This window comes from Trichosurus vulpecula, chromosome 7 (assembly GCF_011100635.1).
Source record: "Trichosurus vulpecula isolate mTriVul1 chromosome 7, mTriVul1.pri, whole genome shotgun sequence".
In the NCBI taxonomy this organism is placed as follows: Eukaryota; Metazoa; Chordata; class Mammalia; order Diprotodontia; family Phalangeridae; genus Trichosurus; species Trichosurus vulpecula.
In genome coordinates, this window is record NC_050579.1 from 32,343,131 (window position 1) to 32,368,735 (window position 25,605).

At 56.6% G+C, this 25,605-nt stretch overlaps 2 protein-coding genes and 1 long non-coding RNA gene across 5 annotated transcripts; 2 read left to right on the forward strand and 1 right to left on the reverse strand.

Annotated features, from left to right (window-relative positions):
* Nucleotides 1-615: 615 nt before the first annotated feature.
* On the reverse strand, nucleotides 616-12,152 carry WDR81 (WD repeat domain 81). Of its 2 annotated transcripts, none has more exons than XM_036767769.1 (11): nucleotides 12,045-12,146; nucleotides 7,924-11,534; nucleotides 7,486-7,593; nucleotides 6,918-7,108; nucleotides 6,519-6,709; nucleotides 5,839-6,004; nucleotides 5,575-5,740; nucleotides 4,224-4,919; nucleotides 3,501-3,646; nucleotides 3,018-3,197; nucleotides 616-2,137 (listed from the first exon to the last, which is right to left on the reverse strand). In XM_036767769.1, the coding sequence occupies exons 2-11, from the start codon at nucleotides 11,504-11,506 to the stop codon at nucleotides 1,817-1,819; spliced, it is 5,748 nt and encodes a 1,915-aa protein (XP_036623664.1). In that variant the 5' UTR covers nucleotides 11,507-11,534; nucleotides 12,045-12,146; the 3' UTR covers nucleotides 616-1,816. The 2 variants fall into 2 exon arrangements, with proteins under 2 accessions (XP_036623664.1, XP_036623665.1); XM_036767770.1 differs by having other exon boundaries at nucleotides 622-2,137; nucleotides 12,082-12,152.
* A 4,755-nt stretch (nucleotides 12,153-16,907) lies between these two features.
* Nucleotides 16,908-19,960, forward strand: LOC118857328. Of its 2 annotated transcripts, none has more exons than XR_005010914.1 (3): nucleotides 16,908-16,996; nucleotides 18,917-19,249; nucleotides 19,567-19,960. It is a non-coding gene; the product is annotated as an uncharacterized LOC118857328 (long non-coding RNA). The 2 variants fall into 2 exon arrangements; XR_005010915.1 differs by having other exon boundaries at nucleotides 16,926-16,996; nucleotides 19,092-19,249.
* Nucleotides 19,961-22,952: 2,992 nt separating this feature from the next.
* TLCD2 (TLC domain containing 2) lies at nucleotides 22,953-25,358 on the forward strand. The gene is made up of 4 exons (XM_036765988.1): nucleotides 22,953-23,128; nucleotides 23,232-23,314; nucleotides 23,432-23,514; nucleotides 24,897-25,358. Exons 1-4 carry the CDS (start codon nucleotides 22,953-22,955, stop codon nucleotides 25,356-25,358), a joined length of 804 nt encoding a protein of 267 aa, XP_036621883.1.
* The last annotated feature ends 247 nt before the right edge of the window (nucleotides 25,359-25,605 follow it).

Consider the following 25,605-nt stretch of genomic DNA (forward strand, 5'->3'; position numbering starts at 1 on the left):
GGCATCCCCAGAGCTCAGCACAGTGCTGGGCACATGCAATACTTAATGCATGCTTATTAATTAACAAGTTAAGGACGTCTCCTCTCTCTACTCCTACTTCCAATGGGGATAGACTCCACTCCTAGGAAAATCCAATAACATCCACATCCTCATTTCTTTCAGCTTGGCCACTGCATTTTCTAACTTGTCTGTCAACATTAATGCTTTGAGGGTTTACTAAAGGCTCAACACTGAGGATATAGCCTGCATCTTGCTGTGTGAACCCAAGTGACTCAATCCCATTCAGTGGGTGGGTGAGACTCACCTTCCTTTATGGGTGGAGCTCTGGGATCCTATGGCTCCCACAGCACCTGGTGCCATCACCACTGGACGGCTTGGGATGTCGGGGTCTCCACTCACCTTCTAGAGTTTCTAGCTAAAACTGAGGGAGGTGGGCCACACAGCATCAGTTCCTTAAGGAAGGGCACCCCATCCTTTTCTGATGGAGGCTGGAACTCATTAAGGGAAGTGGTTTCCTTGTAAAGCTGGCTATTCTGATCTGATACAGATGGGCCTGCTTCCTTCCTGCCCCTCCTACTGCACCCCAGCCCCCACATCAACAGCCTTACTCCATTTCATGGCTCTTCCAAAGTGTTTATTGTCATATTTACATCTATTGCAAATAGTGGATGGGAGGCTAGGACTAAGAGGCATCCTTGCTCCCCCACCCTGGGTTCTAGGAATGTTGCCCCATGAGAGATCCCTGGGATTGAAAGGAACCCTTTCCCCAGTCTGACAGCCAAGGGCCCCCTGGGGCAAGGGTCCAGAAGCTGCAGCCCCAGCTCAAGGCACAAAATGCTAGGGTGAGACAGGAGGGGAGGGATGTCCCCTCTATCCCCTTTGGGAGATGGGAGCTAAATGGAAGGATCCAGCAGCCATCTGGCAAGCCAAGCCTGACTCCATTCTCCTGCTTCCTCTCTCTTCCCCCATATTGGTCCTAAACTAGATAGGACAGGGACAGAGAGGAGTCTCTGGGACAAAACAACTGTCACCCTGAGCCTGCCCCAGACAGGACTCTACCTATGGGCTGAAGCCCCCAGGAGAGGTCAGTGATCAGTACCAGCATCATAACCCCACTGTGCGTTATGAGGATTCTCATCCTCCTCACCCCTTGCTCCCCACTCTGCCTTTCTTCCTGGGGTACACAGAGTGGCAGGACCCCCTGACAGTGAGGGAAGGAGGTGAGGACACAGAAGTCACGACCTGCCAGGGCCATCACTACCCTTCTCCTTCAGGAGCAGAGGGGCATCCCGTCTGCCCCACCAACCTCATCAGGGGGTAGCCAAAGCCTCATAGAGGCAAATACAGCTAAGGAGCAGCCTCTGTGTCCTCCAACCTCAGCCTTGTTGGGGGAGGGGGGCCAGGAAAGTGACATCCAGACAGCTGACACCCAAGGCACAAGTCAGGCCTCCCCAGGGCTCCCAAGGCTCCTCTATTCCCAGCAGAGCATTGTCCCAGAGGGCTTAAGTCTAGGATGTGACCACCCATATGCCAAGAGGCCCAGGGCAAGGCTTCAGGAGGTTTAGCAGGGGTGCATAAGGGGGTTAAGTCTTGAGCCTTGGGATCTGGGATTTCTCTCTTTGGTGTTAGGCACAGATGGTGTGGAGCCCTGGGGCCCTTCGCCCAACTGGGACATGCCCTGGAAGCCCAAACACCATGCTTGCTGGGTGAGTTTTGAAACAGGTGAGCAAAGTCATCAAACTGGGAGAAAGATATCTATGCCCACGTTTGTCGATCCCAAGCACATTCCTCAGCCTGGGTCTGTTATGTCCCTCATCTATGCCAGGAGTCGGATGGCCCCATTGTCTGAGCCCAGTAAAAGGTGACGCTTGGTGGGTAACACAGCCAGGCTGGTGAGCGTCCCCCGGAAGTTCTCCGAACTAAGCTTGGTGGTGGCCTGGGAGGGGGGCTCCGCCAAGGAGCAGACGCCAATCTTGTTGGCCACGGTGCCCGTCACCACCTCGCTGCCATAGAGGTCGAACGTGTGAATGGGGTCTGAGGGGGACTTGTAGTGATGGGTGGGCTTCTGCTCCAGCTCTTTCCAGATGGTCAGGGAGTGGTCCGAGGATGAGCTGATTAGGGTGCTCCCTTCCACAGCCTGCCCCAGAGGAAGAGGGAGGCCACAGCAATTAGCCAGGAACTGAGGGGGTTCCCCTTCCTCCCACAAGCTGGGCCTTGGGCCACCCATAATGGCCACAAAACTGATCCTCAGAATCCATTATGCAAGGACAGGTTTGTATCTTAAGATAGGATCATTATCCCTGCTCCTGGCAGTCCCTAGGACTGCCAGAGAGGCCTGAGGATGCTCAGAGACCCTTGCTACTGGACCTTGGGGTAACTGTCCCTTTTCATGAGGATAGCTCAGGTAGCCCTGGTAGCTTCCTCCTCCTCAGTAGCACTCTGGGGCTGGGCATGAAGACAGGAGCTAGGGGTCCTTACTCACGGGCCTGAGCCACCCCCACCCCCCATTGTCACTAAGGGAGAGTCAGGGGGAGGAGAAGAGAGCCTGGACTCTGCTCAGCCATGCGGGGGCAGTAAACAGGCCTCCCCTGAGCTTTATTTAACCTCAACTAGGTCAAGGACAGAGAGACTGACCCCTGCCCCTTGGGGCCAGGCAAATATAGACAAGGGTTACTCATTAGAACAGGGCCCCAGGGGGGCAGAAGTGACACCTCTACTCTCACTCCCCCCAGCAAAGCCCCTGCCACACGGAGGGGCCCATTATCAAATCCCAAAGATATCTGGGACACTGAGGCTGGAAGAGCAACAGTAAAACGTGGGCAGGACATTGGCTCAACCTCAGCCAACTCTCAGGGTCTTGAACTCCAAGAAAGGGAGTTGGGGGCAGAGTGGGAGTGGGGGTCAGTAAGAAGGAAGCCAGCTCGAATCTGTCCTATCCACCTTCCGGCCAAGCAGCCAGGACCATAGGCTAAGATGCCCAGGTTGGGCCCAAGCGACAGGAGGGAGGGAGACTTCACCTTGATCTGCAGGATGTCACCCTCGTGAGCTGGCCACCCTCGAAGGACAAGTCCAGTCCTGGTGTCCAAGAGTACCATGAAACCCGAGGAGAAGCCCGCTACGACGCTTCGGCCACTGGGGCTAATGGCCAACGATCGGACAAGGCCAGCATTCAAGCCACCCCCAAGACGGAACTCATGCTATGGGGCCAGAGACAAGGACTGAGGGATGTGCAGGCCACCTCCGGGCCTTCCCATGGCTCTCTCTGCCCTTCACTTAAACTCCCACAGAGTCCTCAGGGGGCTGCTTTCCCCTACCACCCCTATCCTGCCAGAGGTTTCTCGTCCACTTTTTAACAAGGCCTTGTCTTCCTTGGGGAGGAGCAGGTCCAGTGAGAGGGTCACAGTGTTTCCTGTGCTGCCTCTGTCTGGGTCTCTGGGTCCCCCCAACTACAAACACCAAACGGACTGTTCCCTATTTCTTTTCTGTGCCCTGACACACACCTGCAGTCCAGGCTTCCGACAGTCCACAAAACGCAGGGTGGAATCTGCACTGGCCAAGGTGATGCTGGTGTGGGGGGCAGGCATGACAGCCACAGCAGTCCAGGGCACCCGACTGTCCCAAGCCTCCACTGTCCGCACCGTCTTCCCTGTGAGGGTGCAAGCACTGGGTCGGGGGGCCAGGAGGGAACAGCCATAGAGCCCTCCCTCTGATGTTACCAGGGAAGCACTGACCACCCGACCCAAGGCCCAAGAGCCATCCACACTACATCTTTCTGCTGTTCCCCATGGGCAGCTCTCAGGGCCTGCTAAAGATACTTCCCAAGGCCAGGGTCCTGCTCAGGAGGCTCTCCCCTAAATAGGCATAATGCCTCCTGATTCTCTTACCCCTTCAGGCTTGGCCCCAAGCCTGCCCCTATCCCTACCTCATCCTCACCCCTTCCCCATGCCCCACCCCAATCCCTCTCCCACCCACATTCTAACACCTAGCCCCACACTTCCTACTACTAAGGCCCCAGGCTAACCCACTTCCTTTTTCCTTTCTACCCCAAATAACCATCTCTCTCCACCCCACTTCCTTCTCCAAATTAATTTTACCTGTAGACCAGCAGCAGCATGAAGGTAAACTGTTTTCCCCTCTCCTCATCAGTGCAGGCTTTGGCCTAACCCCTGGGTCCTGGCCAGTGTTGACTGCCTCCCCCCTAAGCAGCACAGAAGAGGCCTCACCTGTGAATGGGTCCCAAACATGGACAGTGCCATCACAGCTCACGACCTGCTGGGACGCCTCCAACTGGCTGACGTGGAAGATGCTCTTGCGATGGTGGCTGTAGATGAGGCGGGGCGCCGTCTCGCTGGTGCCATCGCCACAGTTGTAGAGTGGCCAGAGCCGAACTGTCCTATCTTTGCTACCACTCAGGAAGAAGTCTTCACTGCCCAGCGGGGCCACACACTTCACAGCCCCTGAGTGGCCCAGAAAGCTCTGTAGCCTGATTTGGTGGAAGTGGAAGTGGGCATCGTGTTGGCTGACACCAATCTCATACTGCCAGTAGGCCAACCAGTTTCCACTCAATCCGTGGGCACATCGAGGCAGGTCCCGCTTCAGTGAATTCTCTTCCCCACCCATCTCACAGAGGCCCCCAACACAGCCAGTCACCCCCGAGCTGGGGCCCAGGGGACCTGGACTATCAGGCTGTGTGTCTACGGGAATCTGGATCCGGTTCCCAACCAGGACGCTCCCAAAAGTGCCCGAGTTGCCATCATCATGGTTTACTCCCCTGCCTTGAGGGTCCTGCTCTGTGGAGGCACTGGGCATGGCTGCCAAGTTCATAGGGTCCTGGCCCATAGAGCTGGCACTCTCCAAATACTGCCCTGCCAGCTGCCCCACGAGCACATGGTTGGGGACGATCTTCTGGATGACATCACCTAGACATAGGTGGGAAGAGCTGCTTAGGCCCAGAGAAGGCGGGCCAGCCCTGCCACCGGCCCCAAAGCCCAAACTAGCGAGAGATCCGAGCAACACCAGCCACACTCCAGGTTGTGGAACTGCCCTCCCCCAAGCCCAGAAAGGGCATGAATTAACACTTGGCACCCCTTACTGAAGACACTGACAGGTAGAGCCCCTCGAGACTGTTGATGGGTCTGCCCCAAGGGACAGGAATCCAGGGGCTCTGGGGCTAGAAGCAACCTTAATGATGACAAGTCCAACACCTCATTTGACTAAATTTTACTAAAGGGAGACCAAAACCCCACGAGTGAAGTGACTTGCCCAAGGTTACACCATCTGTTAAGGGCTCATCACAGTCCACTGCTCTTTTCCCTCTGCAGGCGGGGCAAGACCCTCTAGGCTGTCTGCTGTCTTAAGGCTACGTGGCCTAAAATGAGAAAGGGGAGCCTAGAGGCCACAGGCCTGGGGAAGCATCTTGGGCATAACCTCCAAGAAAGCAGAAGGTTAGAGGAAGACAGGGCCCGAAGCAAGGCACAGGAACAGAGAGAGAAAGAACAATGGGGATGAGCTAGGGGATGGCAGATGAGAAGCAAAGGAATGAAGCAAGAAGGCCCAGGTCCACGAAGCTCATACCCAGCAGGCAGGAGAAGGGCACGTAAGTCACGTAGGCCATCTCAAGAGTGAACACCTTCTGCAGTTCGTCCAGCAAGGCCAGGTCAACAGACCGCCGCTGCCCATCTGAGAAGGGCACCTCCAGCACACGGCCCTCACTTGGGCTTGGAGTCTCTGGCCTCAGGGCCTAGGGAAGGAAGACAAAGCCAGACTCAGGCCTCTTTACTGGACCGGTAGGGTCAGCCCCACCCCCCCCACCACCACCACCCCACCACACACACCCACCTGGCACTGAAGCTCATGTACCAGGGAGAACGCCTGGAAGAAGGTGGCCACTGTCTCGCTGAGGTGCTGCTGGACCATCTCCTGCCCAATGCGCAGGCAGATCAGGGCGATCAGGCTGATGGTCTTCACACACAGAACAGTCCGGGCTTGGGCACCCCCAGGGAACCTGAAGGCAACACGTTTAGACTGTCCCGTCTCTTCCCTGCTTCCCAGACCTTCCCCTCCCTCAGGCCTAGGAAGCATTAAAGATGGAGAGGTGGAACTATAATCCAGGCCAAGGGCTCTCAGGTTCCCCTTGGAGGGGGAGTGGATCCAGGGATCCATGAACTTGGATGGAAAAAAAAAGACATCTTTATTTTCACTAAACTTTGGTTTCCTTTCTAAGTCTGCATACTTTATTTTATGCATTTAAAAACATTCTGAGGAGGGGTCCCAAGGCTTCACCAAAAGGGTTTGAGACACAAAAAGGACCCAATCCAATCCCCTCATTTTAAAGATGAAGAACTGAGGCCCGTTAGAGGCAAAGCCAGGACTAGAATGAGGCTCCCTAGGTCCCAGCTCAAAGCTCCTTCACGGCATCACTGCATTATCGGATTTACCTGTGTCCAGCTCCTTCCTCCCCAGGGACCCCTTGCTGCTCCACCCCCTTCCCAGGCCTTCCCTTGAAGGGAGTGGCCTACCCTGTGACGAGGGAGGTCAGGGAGCTGAGCACAGGCAGCAGGACCTCGTGGCTGATGCGGGGCAGGATGTCCATGAGTGTGGTGTCACAGAGGTACACGATGATCTTCTGTGTCAGAGTCACGGCTGCTAGCAGCCCTGCCTCCTTCCGGCTATTTAGGCGGGTGGGACCTCCCCCGCCTCCAGGAGCCACCTTGGAGGGAGAAAGGGAGAAGAGGCTGAGTCACCCTGAACCTACCCGGAGAGGTGACCCCAACAATCCCTGCCTGTTCACAGGCCCTGAGAAAGGGGCTCCACTCATCTTCTCCCCACCCACTTGGTACCATCTTATGGATCCAACCCCAGCCCAGCTAAATAAGGCTTCAGTGAGGCTCAGGAGAGCTCAGGACCAAGGCACTGACCAGGTAGCTGATGTAGGGCAGATACTGGTAGGTGAGGACAGGCTCCCCAAAGAGGCAGGCCACGTGCATGAGGCAGCCCAGGACGGGGGCTGACACCACATCCCCCAGCACCGGACGCTTCTGGTAGATGTTGCCCGAGTTCAAGGGGCCTGCAGCACTGCTGCTCCCTATGAACTGCTGCCTCGTCCCGCCTAGGGAATGGGAAAAGAGGGACCGCAGCTGCTCGTGGGAGTGGGGGATGAAACTGAGCAGCAAGTTACCTTGATGTTCAGGCAGAATCAGAGAATTACATCCCTGGAAGGACCTCAGAGGACACAGGAGCCACGTGGTAGCTGCCCCTTGGACACAACCCAAGGACCCTCCCTCCCAGACTCCTCCAAAGGAGAGGGAAGAAGCCCCGGGTAGGACCAGAACACCCAACCAGGGGGGTCATCAGGAAGGGGGGGACAGAAAGGAACCGGCTGGGGAGTGAGGAGAGAAGGGTGGGCAGAAGGGTGCCCACCACAGCGTGGAGGGATTTCATCTCCTCCCCTCCCCTCCAACACCCCATCTTCTCCACAGACATTACCAACATAGCAGGAGGTCAGCAAGCGAAGAAGATTCCGGGCCACATAGCGGGATGTGACAGTGGGGCCGAGCTTGGCTGAGAGCCAGCGGACCATCTTGCACGCGGTATCTGTAGGGGGGAGCCAGGGCCTGGAGCCGTCAGATAACAACCTGCTGGACTAAGTGCATGCTATACTCCGCCCTTCCCCACCAGGCACCACACTGCCAGGGAAGCTTCCTGGCCTCCTTCCCTCTGAAGCCCCAACCTCGGTCCCCTCAGGCCTGGGCTGCTCTGCCCTCACAAAGGCCACACCCCCGGGGACAGAGAAGCTGCCCAGCTTTTCATGGGATTCCGCATCTGAGGCTGGAAGCTTTGGGTTCTTGTCTCCTACTCTAGTACCAAGCATCTGGCCCAGGGGGACACTAGGCTCCCTTCCAGAAAACAGGCCAGAGAACTTACCCAGGAGAATCTTTTGCTCTTTGTCCTCAGACGTATTGGCAAGGTCTTCCTCTTCCTCCCCATTTCCATCATCATTGGGTATACCAGTCTCCACTGAGACACCTGTGTCTGACAGGGGGAGCTCAGACACTACAGGGCTACTGTCCTGTTCATCTTCTTCCTCCTCCTCCCCAATACCCCCACCTTGACCAGCAACTTCCTCTTCGTCCTCGGCTGCCTCTTCCTCCTCCTCCTCCTCATCTGACCCCTCACTCTGCTTCAGATCCTGACTGCTCTTGGCCTGGGGGAGCTCTGCTTCATCTGCAGGCCGATCTTCCCCCAGGGAGGCCTCACTGGGACTGCTCTTGTCGCTAAGCCGTCCTAGGCTGAGAGCTTCGGGCTCCGGAGGCTGGGGAGACCCCGACACATACAGCCCTGCCTGAAAGTCCTCGCTCTCAGCCAAGTCGGCCTGGTCGTGGAAGCTGACACCCGATGTGTAGTCCAGGAGTCCCAGACCCGATGAGCCTGGGTCCCCTTCCATTTGGATGGCCTCACCAAAGGTACAGGGGCCCGGACCCTCATCCCCTTCCCCAATCTCCTCATCCTCCGTTGTCCCCACCAGGCACTTGGCCTCCTCCTGAGAAGTCTCCACACCAGCCAGGACCTGAAGGACATGGGGCAGCAAGTGGGAAAGGAAGGCCTGTAGGCCCAGGCGAACCATCAGCTGGGCCACAAAGCAGTCTGTGTACAGATAGAAACGGCCATGCAGGTGGCAGGGGTTCTCATAGGCCCCAACCAGAGGCTTCAACAAGTACTTGTTGGCGTTCTTGGGGCCCAGGGCCCTGGCAATAGGCTCAAACAGGTACCAGGCTGTGTACACAGCCGTGTGGTCCTCTGACATCAGGGACAACACAAAGGGAAGGAGGATTTCCAGGCCTTCAGGAGTAATCTCCTGCAGAATCCCCTCCACCTGCTGCCACAGTTGAAACACCAGTTCCCGCCCCTGGACGTCATCCTCCACTTTCCTCGTCTGGTACAGGAGAATAAACTTGTAAAGTGATGGGAAGTAAGAGGGAAAGGTTACAACCGAGCTGTACGGGCTGAGGAGCTGAGCAGGACTTGGAGGGGGCAGGCCCCAGGAGATGGGCTTATATGTAAAGGGTCTCACGGTCATCGGGGGCTCCACGGGCTCGCTCAGCTGCAGTAGGGTCTCCAAAACAGGCTGCAAGGGGATGGGGATCTCCTTGGGGTGGCGGGAACAGAGCCCACGGACAGTCAGGAAACGTTCCTGTAAAGGTGCCTGAGGCCGCAGCATCCGCACTCTGGCTGCAAACACAGTCTCAGCCACAAGGACCCCCAGGGCCTGCATATCCCTCTGGAAGAGATCCGCAAGCTTCAGGACCGGCATGGCTGGTGGATCTTCTGGGGCCTCCATTCTGCCACGAAGGCCTCTGGACAGAAAGTTGCCAAACTTCTCCAGCTCCTCCAGAGCTTGCAGGGGATTGAAGCCCTCAGGAAGGACAATCCTCCCATCATCCCCTTCCCCAACATCTACTCCACCAGCCTTGTTTCTTCGGGCCAGCCGTACCGTTGAGGCTGATGAAAAAGGGTGGCTAGAGGCCTGCAAGGAAGAAGGGCAAGGCTGGTCGGCAGCTTTGCCAGCCAGAGAGATGGAATCCAAGGCCTCTGTCCCCTGTTCCAAGTCATCGTCGCCCCCAAGAGTTCTGTCCCCACCCCAGGCAGCCTCGCAGGGTGTGGCCTCCAAGACCAAACCATCAGCCCCATCAGCCAGCTGGCCTGGGATGTCTTCTTGACCAGCAGTCTCTCGGACTCTCTGGATGAGAGGCCTGGGGATGACCGGTGGCTCAGGAGCCAGGGCTGGGGGTCCTACCAGGCGCTGGGGATGGGGTTGGTCAAAGAGCTGTACCACACCATAACTGGTCAGATGGGTATGGCTGTCTACAAGGTGCAAGCACACATTCTTCTCCTTCACTGCCTCTTTGCCTTGCAACTTGTAGCCAAAGGTGAGGTCAATCCAGTGATGAAGGTCTTGAGACACTTCTCGGCTTTCCAGCAATGCCCGATGGGCCGCCACAAACTCCTCACCTGAGCTACACCAGGCTGGCACATCCAGATCTGGCATATCTGGGTGGATGGAGCGGAAGATGGTGGGATCAGTATAGAATTCGGGGATGCATTCGTCAGGTGTCCAACCCTGCATGCGTTCCATGCTGGCCGGGTATTCGTGGGGTTCCCATTGGGCCCTCACATGGCCACAGAGCACAGCCCGGGGTGTGCGCCGTGCTGTGTACACATAATAGGTGATATCAGACAGCACATCCGAGATGTGGTGGGGCACATGGGGGGCTTCTCCACCACTACCACCACCACTTGCCACAAATGCCTGCCGGGTCATCTCGTAAGTGAAATCCAGCTGTTTGTCTCCCTTGTTGAGCCGGAATTTGGACTTTCGCAGATCCCGGAAGCGTCCATTCTGGGTGGTAAAGTCGACCACCCAAGGCAGCACAGGGTGGTAGTTGGGGTCTCCCCATCGGCGCCCCGCCAGCCAATTCAGTTGCATGAGGTAGTGGAAGTTACTGACTCGTCCATGGACCCAGTCTAGCACCAGCCTCCTCAGCTCTTCCTGGCAAACAGGGGCCCTGGGCCCTTCTCCCTTCCTGGGCTCAGGGGCACTTGGAGGCTCAGCCTCCACTATGTTCTTCAGAGGCTTTTCTTCTTCCTCTTCCTCAGGGGCTTCATAAGCACTCAAGTCCAGCTGGAGCTGGCTGCACAGCTTTTCATCCACAGCAACATGGCATAGGGAGAGGGCCCCACAAGCCAGACCTTGTCGGTGACAGGCATCCATAGCCTGCAGCACCTGGAAAAGGATGAAGAGGACTTTGGCATGGCTGTTACTAAGCTTGGCTGGACTGAAAGTGACCACATCGTGAAGACAGTACTGCACATGAGGGTACACAACATACAACATGTCTGGCGATTCTAAGAGTGCTTCAGCCCGTAAGAGATTGGGGCAGACTGTCACAGCCCTGGGAGCTGAGGGGCCCTCCCTCGCAGGAGATGGGCACTGGGTGCCTCTGCCCACTTGAAGGAATGGGCAGCCATAAACCTTCTGCAAGGCCTGCCTCACAGCACTGAGGGCAGAGCCTTCAGGTGGAGCAGTGCTGTGATTGTACGGTCGCCCATGGGCATGGTAAGCACCATGCCACAGGTTGCGATAGTTCTGGGCAGCAGTATCCCGCATAAATCTGGTCAAGGTCTCGGGGACCCCAGAGTGCTCTTCAGAGGGTGGGCTGGAGCCCAAAGCCAGCGGATAGGCCAGCTTCCGCTTTCTCAGTCCATGTATTTCCATACGTGTCCAGCCAGCTGGCAGTCTCTGCACTGAGCGCTGAAGGAAGGTCCTGGTTTCAGCTTCCCCCAACCCCTCGGCTCGGGGACAGGGCCCAGGAGGCAGCTTCCTTTCCCGGAGACTTGCCAGCCACCGCACGGGCACCAAGGCGACCACATAAGTCGCCCCAGGAGCCAGTGCCAGCTGTCGGGAGTCAATGCCCAGGTCCCTCTCCACACTCTGAAGCAGCCCCTCCATGTCGGAAGAAGAAGAGGGCACCAGGATCCTGGAGGAGCGAAAAGACAAATCCTCAGTTTGGACAGAAGAGCACTACCTTCTTCTTTATCATTCCAGCCCCTCCCCTCCTTCTTCCTTCTGAACTGCCCCTCTCCTTTGCCCCTTCACTTCTTCCGACTCCTCACATCCCCTTCCCTTCTTCATGCTTCTCTCCCTCCCTCCTTTCCCCCTTCCCCCTCTTTCCCCCTCCCTCCTCCCTGCCCCTTCTCTCCACCTTTCCCCTCTTCTTTCTTTACCTCTCTCCCCTCCCTTCTTCCTTTTTTTTCCCCTGACCCCTCTACATCCCCTCCCTTCTTCTTGCTCCACTCCTTCTCCTCTCCCTCTTCTTGCCCCTTCCACTCCTCCTCCTTCCTTCTCTCTCCTCCCTTCCCTGCCCCACCCTCCTCCCTTCTTCCTGCCCCTCTCTCTTCCCCTTTCTGTTCCTTGCCCCTCTCTTCGTCCCCCTCCACTCCCCCTCTCCTCCTCTTCCTCTTCCTCCCCTCCCCTCCCCATGGCTGACCCTGCCCAGGGAAGGACGGAGTCGCGGCCGCTCTCACCGGGGCTCCGGGACCACTCAGCTGGGCGCTTGGGGCGGCAGAACCCATTAAGCGCGGGTACCAGCCATGACGGGTCAGCTGACGCGAGTCACGTGAGCGCCCCGGCCTGGGAAACAAGCGCACGTGGCCCGGCTCTGGGCAGGGCGGAGCGAGGTTGGGCCGGGGGCGTGGCTGGACTCCGCGAGAACGGAGGGGGCAGGGCGTCCGTCCTCCAGCCCTCTTTCCCGCGCCAGCACTCCGAGGGGCGGAGCCTCCCTCGCCCCGCCCGCTCCATCTGTTCCGCCCCTCCCCGAGCTTTCTCTTCCCGCTGGAACTTGAGCCCCTCCCCCGATGACCCCAACCCCAACTGTGCCTCGTCTAAAAGCTGGAGAGTCTGCGGCCTCTGGTCCCCTCCATGGCTTCTAGGGCACCCCATTACAAATCCAGCCATGTGCCCGAGTACTCAGTCGGGTCTAGAACCCAGGCCCCCGGGGTCCATTCCCTTCTCCCAGCAGCTGCTGCAGATCGTGGGGTGGGTGGGCATTTAGGAAAAATCTCTCCTGCCAGAGCCAGGCTTCTTCGGCTCGAAGTCCAGTCCTGGAGGTAACCCAGCTTCCAGTGCCCCTCTCCGGAGACCCTCCTCCTCCCCATCTGGAAGGAGGCAAAGGCCTTCGTTGCTAAGGGCTGCCTCCAGCTTAGGGTTTGGGTGGGGGGTCCTTGAAAAGGAAGGCTCTGGAGAGGGCCAAAGAAGGAAGATGCACGTGTCCCCAACCATTAGCCTCCTCTCCCTTTTGGGGTGGTCAGAACCTCTAACCCCTCTCTAACTACATGATCCTGGGGGAGAAAGACAATCAATGGGCATCAAGTCCTGCCCCGATTTCTCCACGTGTGAAATAAGCATGCTTCCACAGAGATGGGGCCGGAAGTTAGAGCTGTGCTGGTCAGCAGAAAAATGACATTGCCAGGAAACGCCAGGACATTGCATGGTCAGCTATAACAGCTCTGAGTTCAAAGGTCTGAATCACAGGAGGCACTCTCGGTCATTTGGTAAAGGGCATATGCTGGAGACACACTTTTGCCTTCAACGAAGGGACGTCTCCAAGGGAGATGCTCACCAGAAGGGCTCTGACGAGGCCAGTGTAACATCTGACTCCAAACTCCTTCCCCAATTCTTAGAAGAGAGGCCAGCCCCCTTGCCAAAGTGACAGTCAGTTAGGGGCAGGAAGTCATACTATTCACTTCAACAAACAATGTCCCCTTTGCAGGTGCTTTAACTGGGACCCTTCTTTAGCATGTCCTACACTGATTATGTTAACAATTTATGAAACTTTGGACAAACTCATCAGCTTCTGCTTCCTCCTCTGTTCTGGCTTGGGCACACCTTATCCAAATCTTGGGGTGTACTGCCCTCTAGTGGTGTTAGTTTATACTGCAAAGGTTGGTCTGAGCTGTACCTACACCACCCCACCCCCCACTCTCACCCCAATTCAAGCCCCATTCCCTGTCCTTGAAATATGTGATGCTATCTTGGAGAAGCTCCTTGCTGCTTCCGGGACAGATTCCCACTGACCCCAAGTCTCAGAGTCTCACCCCTGAAAAGTCCTCTGGTTCCATCCCCTTAGGAGACTTTCTTCCAGGCATTCTCCCCCGGCCCAACCCCAAGCCAAAAAGGAAAAAAAAAAAACCCAGACTGGGAAAGTTAGGGAATAGTTGCCACACTCCCTCCCCCAGGCTCTATGTAGATCGTGTATTGGCCAGTCTGAGAGTAGAGCCGCTGCCCTAGCAATGGCCCCATTATGGGTGGGATTAGTTCTTATTGGCTGGAGAAGAGGGGAGGAGAGAGATCAAGTAAGCGAACTGCCTGCCCAGCTCGGGGAGAAGCTGGGCTGTGGCTGGGCTCAATAATACTCTACTGGGATTTGGGGTTCCATGATGAGAGAGACTGGAGGGGAAGCCTTTGGTAAAACACCCTTGTTCTCTCCAAGCTTGGCTACAGCCCTGTCCTTCATCACCCCCACCTTCCTGCCCTGGGATGTCCAAGTTAGTCTGAGGTCCCAGGAATTCACACTAGACTTGTCCTAGAATGACCCTGACTCCCTGCCAAGGACTGGGTGGAGCCAGTCTTCCAAGGGCAGGGTATTTACCTGGGCTCCATTGTGGAGCCTTCCAGCCAAAGCTCTTGGAGATGAAGTTGCGGTGGGGAGAGGACCTGGAATCTACTACTAATAATAAGATATACCTATGGCCATTGGGAGGACCAACATTAACTCCTATCTTTGATAGGAGTTGACAGGGACATTTACAGGGGAGAAACTAAAGGGGGGGGGCACTTTTCTGGGAACTGGAAGCTCTTGAGGGTAAGGCCAGAAATCGAAATGGTTAACAATCTCAAGGAAGACCAGCCTAGAGAGGGGGAGAGGGCTCCGAGTTACCCATCCCCTGCAGAGCCTCACCAGGAAGGGAATACAGTCCTGGAGCTCCTTCCCTAGCCTAGGACATCTCCCCTAAACCTGTGCCCTTTTGAAAGGCACTGGCCAATCTAGGCTCTTCTTGCTCCAACCCCCCCCCCCCCATCACTTCTCTTCCTTGCCCCCAGCTTCTCTCCCCCCTCCCCAGGGTGGGCATTTCTCTACTGACAGCATTAACAGGAAATGCTTCTCATTCCATCCTTCAGCTCCGGGGCTCCCGGGGATGGACAGATAGACCTCCCCCTTCCCGCCTCGGGAGACAGACGTAGCCCAGGGTCTGGGAGTCCACAGGAGGAGAGGAAAAGGGGTGGGAGATTCTTGGTCCAGCTTCTTCTCCACCTCCCTTTCCCAAGGGGACATCACGTGTACTGGTGGGGGGGGAAGCAGGGATGCTGAAGGTTGGGGGAGGGATGTGGAAACAGCTGATTCGTCCAGAGGTCACACACTTTCCAGCAATCAGCTGTTACCAAGGCTAAAAGCAGGAAGTTTCCTTAAAGGGACAAGCTTCTCCTGCCTGGCCTGAGAGTCACCGAATCTTGGAGTTGGAAAGAGCCCTGAGATCTAGTCCAACCCCCTCCTTTGACAGATAAGGAAACAGTCTTTCCTCTACCTCCCTCCCAAGCCAACCTTAGCCGAAGAAAATGTCGAGGGCAGAAACCGTCCCTGACAGAGGAAAGACCGGGGCTAGCAGGAAGGAAAGCCTGACTTTAAGCCGAGACCCCGAGCGGGTCATCACGCCTCTCAGCCTCAGTTTCCTCACCTATAAAGCGAGAGGGTTGAAACCAAGGGCCTCTAAGATCTCTTTTAAACTCGAAATCTATGTTCCTATGATCTCTCTGTGACTCAGTTTCCTCATCTGTAAAAGAAGATTGAACCCAATGGGCTCTTAGGTCCTTTCCAGCTATAAATCATTAGCTTTTAATCCCTGCCTGCACATTCAGCTCCTCCCCCTCCCCCACTCCAGGTATTTCCCTTTAAATAACCTGTAAAGTCATCGACTCAGAGTCGCTTTTGCCAAGTCACTGGGTTCAGCTAAGTTTGCCCATCCCTCCCACTCTGGGCTCTGATTGGTCCCTGGGGAAGAAGCTGTTTCCTTATTGGCCTCCACCTTTGCAACAGCTCCTAGCCTGAGTCAAGGGAAAGATTTTTTTTTTCTTTTTGAAGGGAGGGGTGAGGGAGGAGGGAAGGGGAGCAGGCACCCCTCCAGCTCTCTAGTTCCCAGGTTTGTGGCAGGAAGCCGCCCCCACCCAGCTGAGGGCTGAGCTGAAGCATCTCCATAGAGGCCGTCCCGGGGGAGGTTTGGGGTTCATTTGTTGCAGGGCCTGGAATCCCTCTGCCAAGGGGAAGGGCGGTGGAGAAATGCAGAAACCAGAACCGCTGGAGGGGGTGGGGGCTGGATGGGGCCCTCTTCTCTGTGCCCACCCTCACACCTCCCGGCAGACTCTCCCATTCCTTAAAGTGAGGATCCTTTGCAACATTCATGCTTATCACTGTCTGCCCCCCCTGACCCCACCCCCCTCTTACACGACTGATGAGCCGGCTGTCCAGGGTCCTCCCCTCCCCCCCTTCCCCAGGAATAGCTGGTGAACACGTTTAGTGGGGAGCCTCCCTCCCAAGGCTGTATTCATCCAGAAGCGAAGGCCATGCCCACCCCTGGGTTCCGCACGATCTCTGCTCTGGCTGCCTCGGGGCACGAGTTCTCCCTCCACGTGTCCAGGCCTCTTCTTTTCAGGTGTAGCCACCCTTCCCCGGGGGCGGGGAACTTCTCCTTCTCCTCCTCCGAGTCTACTGGGTGGGAATCCCCTCCTGCCTGGCCATCTAGCCCACTCTTGAGGCCCGTCTAAGGGAAGCAGGTTTTTCCCCTGGGGGGAGGGGCGCTGGCCCTTTAAGGACTTTCCTGGGCTAGGATCCGGGTTGCGTTTAAAAATGCCAACTCACAGAGCGCCCGGGATGCTGGGAACTGTAGTGCCAGTGTGAGAACTACGCTTGCCGACATGCACTGCGTCCACCATCGCCTTCTTCCTCTTCGTCTCCAAGCAGCTCATTGGCTTTGCGGGGCGCTAATCAAAATAAGAAGCCTGAGCTGAGGGCTGGCTGAGGGTCTTTCCAGCTATTGGCCATCTCGCGACTTGGGAGGCATGGTTCAAAGCCGCTTTGCTCGGAAGGAAGCGGATGACCTAGGTGTCAATCAGAGCTGAAAAGGCCTGGTAGGCGGAGATAAGGGCGGGGTCGGGGCGCCCTGGGGCGTGGCCACGCTCGCCATCAGTGGGTGGTGATTGGCTGAGGGCGGTGCAACCGGGTGTCGTGCGTCACGACGCCGCCAGCTGATCGGAGGCTGGAGCCGGTGTGTGCGGGGCTCTGGGGAGAGACGGCGGCGCCGGCCGAGGGGAGCGGACGCGTGGGATCCGTTTCCTCCCAGTCCAGCTCCCCCCCAGCGCTCGGGCTCCGGCGCCCCCACCCGGGACCAGGTGGGTGTGAGCCGTGGGGGCCGCGCCGGGATCGGGGTCCGGGCGGGCAGCGGGGTCCGGCGGCCACACCCTGTACTACGGCTGAAGAGGGGGCGGCGAGGTGGGTGGGTGCCCGCCCTGGGAGAGGGGCGTCAACCCAAGTCCGGTCCAGGGGAGGCTTAGCAGGGGACAGTCTGGCCGGGAGTGGGGTGTATTGGAAGGAGAGACTTAGTTCCATCGGACGGAGCTAGGGAGCCGGGGCGGCCCTGCCGTGGGCCGAGCACAGACCAGGGTCCTGGGTCTAGGACCGGGGGAGCCGGCGTGGTGTCCGGCCCGGGGTAAGTTCACGGACGGGACCGGACCGGACTGGGCGGGATGGGGCAGGCGGGTCGCTCCTCTCTATCTCCTTCTCCGCCAAGCACAGGCTCGGCCCGGGTCCCGAGTCCGTCCCCTGTCCGGGGAGGGGTCGCTAGGCTGGACAGCCCCTCCCCTCCGGGGGTGGAGTGGGGGAACCTTATGTAAAGGGGGGGCAGTTGGGGCGGCGGCGGCGCGGGGTCTTATGCAACTCCCCGGCTAAGGTTTCGTTTGGGGGAATGGGGGGGGGGCCTAGAAACTCTTTCTCCTCTCCCCCTCCTCCCCTTCCCTGGCCGGGCGGGCTTGGGCCTTGGGAAGGTCACCTCTGCACCTCCCCCCCTGCCCCGCCCGAGTGAGCGGCCCCCAACCCAGGCCCGGCCCTGACCGCCCGAGAAGCCGGCTGGCTGGGTGGGGCGGTCTGAGTTAGTCATCACTGGGCTCCCTTCCCCGCCTCCTCTCCTCTTTTCTCCTCCCTCCACTCCCCCTACTATTGGCCTCTACTGGTGGCCTCCCTGCTATCTTCCCCCACCCTTAAGACCCAGTCCCTGACTCCAGCTGCCACCATGGCCTGTCCTCAGAGCTGTCAGGGTGCCAAGGGGGTGATAGAGTAACTGGTCAGAGGGTTAGTGCCCTGGTCCCGATCCTGCCTTTCTGCCAAGGGCACCTGCCTGGCTCAGGACTGCCAGCAGCAGAGCCTTGTAGGCTGAACGGCTGGGGGGAGGGGGTGATTGAGAGGTTGGTACAGAGGGCACATTCTTAAGTCTCCTCTGGAGAATGTATGTGCTGGATTTTACCCACAGCCTCTGGCTACCTGCCCTTCTTCCTACCCCGAGGAAGCAGAATTTTATTGGATGCTTTAGATTTGGAGGGATAGCTCCACATCCTGGGAGGGACCATGCCCTTGGACTAAGCCTGGGCCTGGGGGCCCCCAACTCCCGAGTCCCAGCCACACCCCCAGCCCCCTCCCTGGGCCATGCTGCAGGGCCATGGCTTTTCCTGCTGATTCATGCGTTGGAACCTGGGGGCGGGGCCTGGGACTTGGAACAAAGTTCAGACACGGAGGGGCCGGCAGACAGCCTGGAATTCATACCAGATGTACCCGGAATGCAAAAGCGGAATGCCTGGCATCCAAGAGGCCTGGGGAACCTGCCCAGCCACCCGCCCCCTGCTGCCCTCTGCTCAGGCCCCTAGCCTGAGTCACCCTCCCTTTCAGAACGCTGTTATTCCCCTACTATCTTCTTCCCAAGTTCTTGAACCCTGCCCCCACCCCACCCCCTAAACACCTTCCCCTTACTCTAGGCCCCTACCAACCTCTTTCCAGACCCAGCTCAACTTCCCAGGAAGAGGCCCCTGGGCTGACCGATGAGTCCAAAGACCTGGTCTCACCTAGTTCCTTGGCAGCTCCCAGGCTCTGTCCCCCAAGGCCCCAGCTTCATTGCCCTCCCCCACCCCCAGCTGAGAATGCAGAAGAGGTTGGGGCCTGCATGTTGTCCCTCTTCTCGGGAGTCACCCTGGGTGGGCCTTGGGCCAGGTTACTGGGGGTGCTGCTGAGCTAAATGCTGCCTGTTGATTTTTTTTTTCCCGTAGTGCCCTTTACATTAAAGTCCTTCTATGGGCTAGGGACGTGATGTGGTGGGGAAAGGCCTCAGAAAAGGTGTGATGGTGGCAACTGGACCATGGCCCTGCCTGGCAATTAGTGCCCCAGGATGGCTCTGACCAGCTTCTTCCCTCTTCTCCCCCCTCCTCCCTCCACCCCCCCCAGGATCCTGTGCCCCCCCACACACTCCTGGCCGAGCCACAGCAGTTCTTCAGTGGCGAGCTTTATGTCTTGTCCCAGCTAAAGCTGCCAGTTGAAGAACTGCTGAGCTCTGCTCCTGTCTTCGAGGACTGAGGAAGAGCCGCCGCCCTGCCATCTAGAAGGTGAAAGGCCTGGGGGTTGGGGGAAGGGACAGAACATTGAGCTGGGAGGGGGGCATCCTCCAGCAGGGCCCAAGAAACTGGGCAGTGGGAAGCCTAGGCTAGTGGGAGGGCGCCTGAGGAAGGGGACACTTGCTGTCTGCTCCCCTTCTGACCTTGACGTATTGCAAGGCCCAAAGGGCGTGGGACCCTTCCATCTCCCCTCCATTTAGAAGGGACTATTATTTGGTAGTTACTCACTTCCTGAACAGTCTGTGCCAATAAAACTGGCCTGCTACCTGTTCCCTGTACATAACATTCCATCTCCTGCCTTTGCACAGGTGGCCCCCGAAGTCTGGAATTCTCACTCGACTCTGCCTCGTAGAATCAATCCCTAGCTCCTTTCAGAGAACCGCTCAGGTCCCCCTCCTGCCTGTCTGGCTCAGGGTTAGTGGCTAGATTCTAGCAATGGGCCTGCATTCACATCCCACCTAAGACACTCACTGCTTCATCCTAGACAAGTTAGCTTCACCCCTCCCCTGTGAAAAGAAGGGCTCACACTCAGCTAGCTGAGGTTTCCCATCTGGTGGCCCTCTCTGGAATTAGACAGTTTTGTATTTATTTTTGTATGGGTTATCTTCTCTTCCTCAATGTCCTCTAGAGTGTAAGCTCATTGAGGGCAGGGACTGCTTCCTGTTTGTCTTTGTATCCATAGCACTGTAGGTGCTTGATTAATAAATGCTTGTTGGTTGACCTTTTGTGTTCCTGGCGGTTTTCCTTATCCCCATCAGTCCTGCTGACCTCCCTGTGTAAATTCAAAGGGAAAAACATCCATCCTTGAGGAACATCTAATCGGCTTCCTTACAGCCCCTTATGCCCATCAAGGGTCACTCTGGGCTCCTAGTCCTAATAATCCCAGTAGGGCTAGGTACCCTGTTTGACTTTATGAAAGGGGTGGGAAGGTGGGGGCCAAATAATCAATAAAAACCAAGGCTGGTGTGGAAAATGGGAACATAAATGTCAAACTAGAAAGCCTTCTGTATGAATTTAGAGGACTCTGTTTGCATATGTATGCATTCTGCATGGTGAACCTGTAGAGAGGCCAGTAGAGGCTGTGGGGGAAGGCTTAGGTACTCATGGTTGCTGCTGTCCACCCTGTAAGAGCTGCTGGGAGGAGGGTAGTATGGGAAAACTCTGTTTCTGATTTATTCACATAGCCTCCAAACCAGGAAAGAGGCTGCACTTCCCTGCAGGAGTCTGAAGTAGCTGGTATGTCCATACTGCTACTCCTTGCTACCAAGGTTAAGTGGGGGGTTCCCAGAAGGAGGAAAAGCATGACTCAGATGTCAAGGGCTCTCCTTGCCAGGGTGCTAGGAACCTCCGGAGACCAGAATGGCTATGATGAAGAGGATAACTAACCACCCTGGGCAGAAGGCAGGGGAGGCCTGTTGGTCCCAGACCCAATCTCTAACCCTGGCATCTATGGTCTGGCCTGATTCTGGCTTCTGCCCAACTTTTTTGTGACCCAAATTTCAAGTTGTGATGGTGTAGCTAAAGAATCTGTATTTTTATTAGTGGTTTCAGAAAGAGGGTTATGAGTGAAGTGGGAAGCTGGGGTGTTTTCTCCAGATGCAAGGAATGAAAATTGAAAAATTAACCAATGGGCAGGGAGATTTATTTGCCCTTTGGGGGATGGAGGAGCTGCATTTCTACTAGTCCCTTTACTGGGTGGAGATCTTGAGATTCTGAGGGGTCTAGGTGAATGGGACTGGATTCGGAGTGGCCACAGTGAGGAGAGAGGGGCAAGGCTTGACTAGCCTTACTCTAGTCAGTTGTGGGGCTTTGCTTCTCAGCTCCCATTGGGAGAAAACCCTCATGGCATTCCCTGTCCCAAGGAGCCAGCCTTTCCCCATCGACCTCGAGACACAGATACCTGAAGAGGAATTGACGTGGCAGAGCACCCCAGGGGATGGGTGGCTCCTGCCTGGGGGGTGGGAGGTGAAACCTGGCATATGTCCAGCCCTAGAAACTGGTCTGGATGTTGAAACTAGCCCTAGGCAGAGATATGGAAGTTGCCTGCCAGATGGCAGGCTGGGGGGTGGGAGCTACAAACTTGGGTGAAGGAAGGAGCAGGAGCAGCCATCCCTGACCAAGGCTAGGAGCTGGGACTGGCTCCCTCACGGATTCATCCCATCCCTCTTGAGTCCTCATTTTCTTCCTACCAGGGCTTTCTGTGTGATTTTTCTTTTCCCCAAAGCACATTTATCCTTGTGAAATCAAGTTAAAATTTACAACAGGAAAGGCCTTGAGGGGGGGTGAAAGAATTCCTGAAAGTCGAGTGAAGTAAGGTGTTAGCAAAGGGGAGAGCCCTTGGTGAAGGCTGGGAGCAGGGTTAGGTTAGGAGCATTCCTTCTTGGTATCAGCACCAGGGGCTTGGCCAAAGCATACCCTGAGGACTCCTGCTCTCTTCTCCCTATTCCCTGTGGTTTGGGGGGAAGGAGCTCTAGCTGAAGGGACTATCCTGATTCAAATGATCTGAATCTGTGGAGACTAGATTTCTCCCACCTTTGTGGGGGAGATGGGTGGTCCACCTGACCCACAAATACTCAAGGGGTGGGGCAGAGAATGTTTCTGTCCCCTTTCCTGTCTTTCATTTTTACCTGAGCTTAGCTGCTTGGTCAGCCTCTTGTCCACTTCAGTGGACTGGAAGTAACATCTGTCCAGGTTTGCCTGAGAATGAGGAAGAAGTGGGATTTATACACTCTCAACTAGGGCTGCTAAGCCATCCTTATCATAGTTGTAGTGTTATAGACAGCTTTAAGGTTTGCAAAGCACTTGACAGGTTTCATTTAATCCACACAATAGCACCCCTTTTACAGATCAGGAAACTGAGGCCAAGGTTAGGCAGCATATGCTAATGAAGTGTCTAAGGCAGGATTTGAATTTCATCCCTTATGCCAGACTATATTGTCATGATAATCTGGGGAGGCCCTAAGGGGCCGTGAAGGTCTTTAAGAAATTGACCATGGACCCTCCCTCCCCTCTTTTCTCTCAGTCTGATGGTGCCGGTGCCACTGGGCACGGGGGTCTCCCGGCACCTGGGACTGAAAAGGGACGAGGTTCCTGGATGTTAGCCCCGGGGAGAGGGCAGGGCAGAGGAGGTGGTGTGAGGCTCGGGTGTCTTGGGTGGAGGGTTCATCCCGCCTCTCCCTTCGGGGCCTGACGCGGTAAACTAAACCAGGGAAAGGTTGAAGCTGGGAGCGGGGGTGGTGTAGAAGGGAACCAAGCAAAAGGTGCAGGGGTGGGGTCCCCCTAGGCCACTGGTGAGTTTGGGCTACACAGAACCCCGTTTATCTGGCACCTCCCTCCTAGGCACACACTTCCAACCTCCAGGTAGATGCAAGTGGAGGTTCCGAGCCCCAGAAATCTAGAGAGTGCACTTGCGAGGCCACGCGGGGGCGGGACCCAGAGAGTTGCCGCGGTTACGGAGGCGGGCTACTGGAGGGGAAGCCAATGGGGATGGAGATCAGGGCATGGGGGCGTGGCCAAGCCCGAGAAAAGTTCTCCAAGGTTTTGGAAGCCGAGGCGGGAAAGCGCTGGATCCGAAGTCTGGGTCTGGGGCGGTTGCTGGGCGAGGTCGGGGCAGGGGGACGGCCGCGGCTCGGGAGGAGGCAGGTTAGGTTTGGGCTGGGGACAGACGAACGGAAGGACTTACAGGCATCCCACCATGGCGCCGGTGGTACTCGTGGCGGCCGCCTCATTCGCTGTGTTCCGGGGACTGCACCGGGGCCTCGAGCTGCTGCCCACCCCACGCCTAGCCGATGCCCGGGACCGCTGGACGTGGAGGAACATCTGCGCCTCCCTCGTGCACAGCCTGCTGGCCGGGACTGGGGCGCTGCTCTGGTGCGGGGGGCACGGGAGCCTGGAAGGAGGGGACCCCCGGAAAGAGCCCAGGGGTCAGGCGGGGGCGCGGGCTCTGACCTTCTGCCCATGCCCCCTCTCCCAGGATGTCCCAGTACTCACATCTGGTCTCGGACTTCACCCACAGCTGCCCCCCCAGGACTACCTCTCTGGTCTCTCTGTCCATCGGTGAGTGGGGCAGCTGGGGACGGGGTGCAAAGCACCAGGGACATACATGCCTCCTCTCTGGCTAAGGCTGGGGTCTCCCGAACTCAGCATCCTCCCCTCCTCCCTTCATCCCTGCAGGTTATTTCCTGGCAGATGGGGTGGATATTCTACGGAATCAGGCATTCGGTCGCTCGTGGCATCTGCTTTGTCACCACATTATGGTGAGGCTGGAGGGAGGGGATGGGAGGGGGGGTAAGATTGGCAGGGAAGGGGGTGGAGATGGCCTGAGGCAAGGCTGCCTCTGGTCCCACCCCTCTGACCTCTCGGTTTTAGGCTTCTTGCTCCCTTCAGAGCTCCTCTACCACCCTCTGAACAACCTGAGGTCCCTCAGAGTCAGAGCCCTGCCTCAACCTATAGCCACATTGGAATTTGGAAGGTGTTGCTCCATTTGGGCATGCCCCAGCCCCAGCTATAACCTTTCCCCACCTGCAGCTACTTTAAAAAATTGCCTTGAAGGGGACCTCAGAAGACATCTGGTGGAACCTCCATCTGAAGCACAAATCCCCATTACAGTATCATGCAAGCCTGTGCTTGAAGACCTCTGGGTGATGGGGATCTTATTGCCCATTGGGGCAGTCCCATGATTATTTCTAGGACCTTATCAGCACAAAATCAGTATGAGTCAAAAGCTTAAATAGTGTGTGTGTGTGTGTGTCTCTGTCTCTCCTCTCCCTCTCTCTCTGTCTCTCTCTCTCTCTCTCCCCACCCACCCTCCTCCCCCCACCCACCCCCCCTTTCTCTCTCTCTCAGTCTCTCCCTCCTCTCTCTCTCTCTCTCTCTCTCTCTCTCTCTCTCTCTCTCTCTCTAGCGTGGAAGAACTTTGACAAAAAGGACAAGGAAGGGGTCTCACTGGAATGGGAACATGGGAGTGCAGAAAGTCTTAGAATTGATGGATTAAGGCAGGGGTGGGGAACCTTTGGCCTTACAGCCACATGTGGCCTTCTAAATCCTTAAGTTCGGCCTTCTGACTAAATCCAAATTTTACAGTACAAATCCTTTTATTAAGGATTTAGAAGGCCACAGGTGGCCTTAAGGCTACAGTTCCCCATTCCTGGTTAAGGCCTCCCATCTGATTTCTGTCCTCTAACCTCTTATTAAGTTTCTGACACTGGGGGCCTCTTTCTCCAATCAGGACTTCTTTTCCACCCAGTGTGGGGATCCTGAAGCCCCTCAGAGTCCTGGCCCTGACTCAACCTGTAGCCACAAAAGGATGTGAAAGGTAGTACCCCATTTGGGGATGAGGGTATAGGTATGGCTACAGGCTAAGGCAGAGTGAGAGTGAATGGACTGGATCAGGGTAGGAAAGGCAGTTCAGAGTATGTGGAGGACTTCTCTGAAGACCCTACTCATTCCATCAAAATCATTTAAAACCCCTCAGTCACTTGAATGAGGTATGGGTGTGGGGTGGTAAGTACTAGGGATGGGGACCAAGTGCTTGGGGTCCCAGCAAGCCTGAGAATCCTAAAGCATGACCTTGCCCAGGGCAGGGAGACTGGGAGAGTCATGAAGGAAAGTTCCCTGACCCCTGGCCTCTGACCTCTAGGCGGCAAGCTGCCTGGGTGTGGCTGTGCTGCCTGGCCACTGCTTGAGTGTCTCGGTGGTGCCTCTGCTTTTGGAGGTAAACTCGGCCTGCCTGCACTTCCGAACACTGCTCCTGCTCTATGGCCAAACCTCTACTCTGGTCTTCCGCCTGGCCTGCTGGGCCACATTGGCCACCCTACTGGTATTCCGCCTCCTGCCTCTGGGATGGATGAGCCTACAGCTGCTGTGGCAACATCACCACTTCCCCCTGGCCTTCAGTGTCCTCTGGGGAGTTGGGCTGTTCACCATCACCATCATGAGCATTATGTTAGTCATTGATCTTGTGGTCTTCAATGGCCTGTGGGTCCAGGCCCCACCCTCCTTCTCCAGAAAGAAGAAGGCCAAAAGCAACTGGGAATGTAGGAGTGATGACTGTGCCAGGCTTCCATACAGAGAGGACACTTCCCCCAAGCAACAGGATTAGGTCGGATTTATGGTCTCCTGGAAGTTCTAGGACCATGAGGCTGGGGTCAGGAAAGTGGGTGGTTTTTAATTCCCTGGACCCTAGAATGCACCAGGTGCTGTTTGCTCACTTGGTCCAGGAGTACTAGGAGCAGGACCCTGGTACTCAGCCCCACACTCCTGGGATGAGAACCTAGGTGCTGGTGTTAACAGTTGAAGTGGGAATATTAACTAGTGTTCACTATCTTTCATGAGACAATTATTTTCCC

What these genes read in the sequence shown, in the direction of transcription:
- WDR81 (XM_036767769.1), bottom strand. Translation starts at nt 11,506, where the DNA reads ATGGAGGGGCTGCTTCAGAGTGTGGAGAGGGACCTGGGCATTGACTCC. An exon ending in GCTGACCTCCTGCTATGTTG is followed by an intron (nt 7,109 to 7,485) that starts GTAATGTCTGTG and finishes CCCATTCCCTAG; the next exon opens with GCGGGACGAGGCAGCAGTTC. An exon ending in TGTTTGGGACCCATTCACAG is followed by an intron (nt 3,647 to 4,223) that starts GTGAGGCCTCTT and finishes GCACCCTCACAG; the next exon opens with GGAAGACGGTGCGGACAGTG.
- TLCD2 (XM_036765988.1), top strand. Translation starts at nt 22,953, where the DNA reads ATGGCGCCGGTGGTACTCGTGGCGGCCGCCTCATTCGCTGTGTTCCGG. An exon ending in GGGACTGGGGCGCTGCTCTG is followed by an intron (nt 23,129 to 23,231) that starts GTGCGGGGGGCA and finishes CCCCTCTCCCAG; the next exon opens with GATGTCCCAGTACTCACATC. An exon ending in TCTGGTCTCTCTGTCCATCG is followed by an intron (nt 23,315 to 23,431) that starts GTGAGTGGGGCA and finishes TCATCCCTGCAG; the next exon opens with GTTATTTCCTGGCAGATGGG.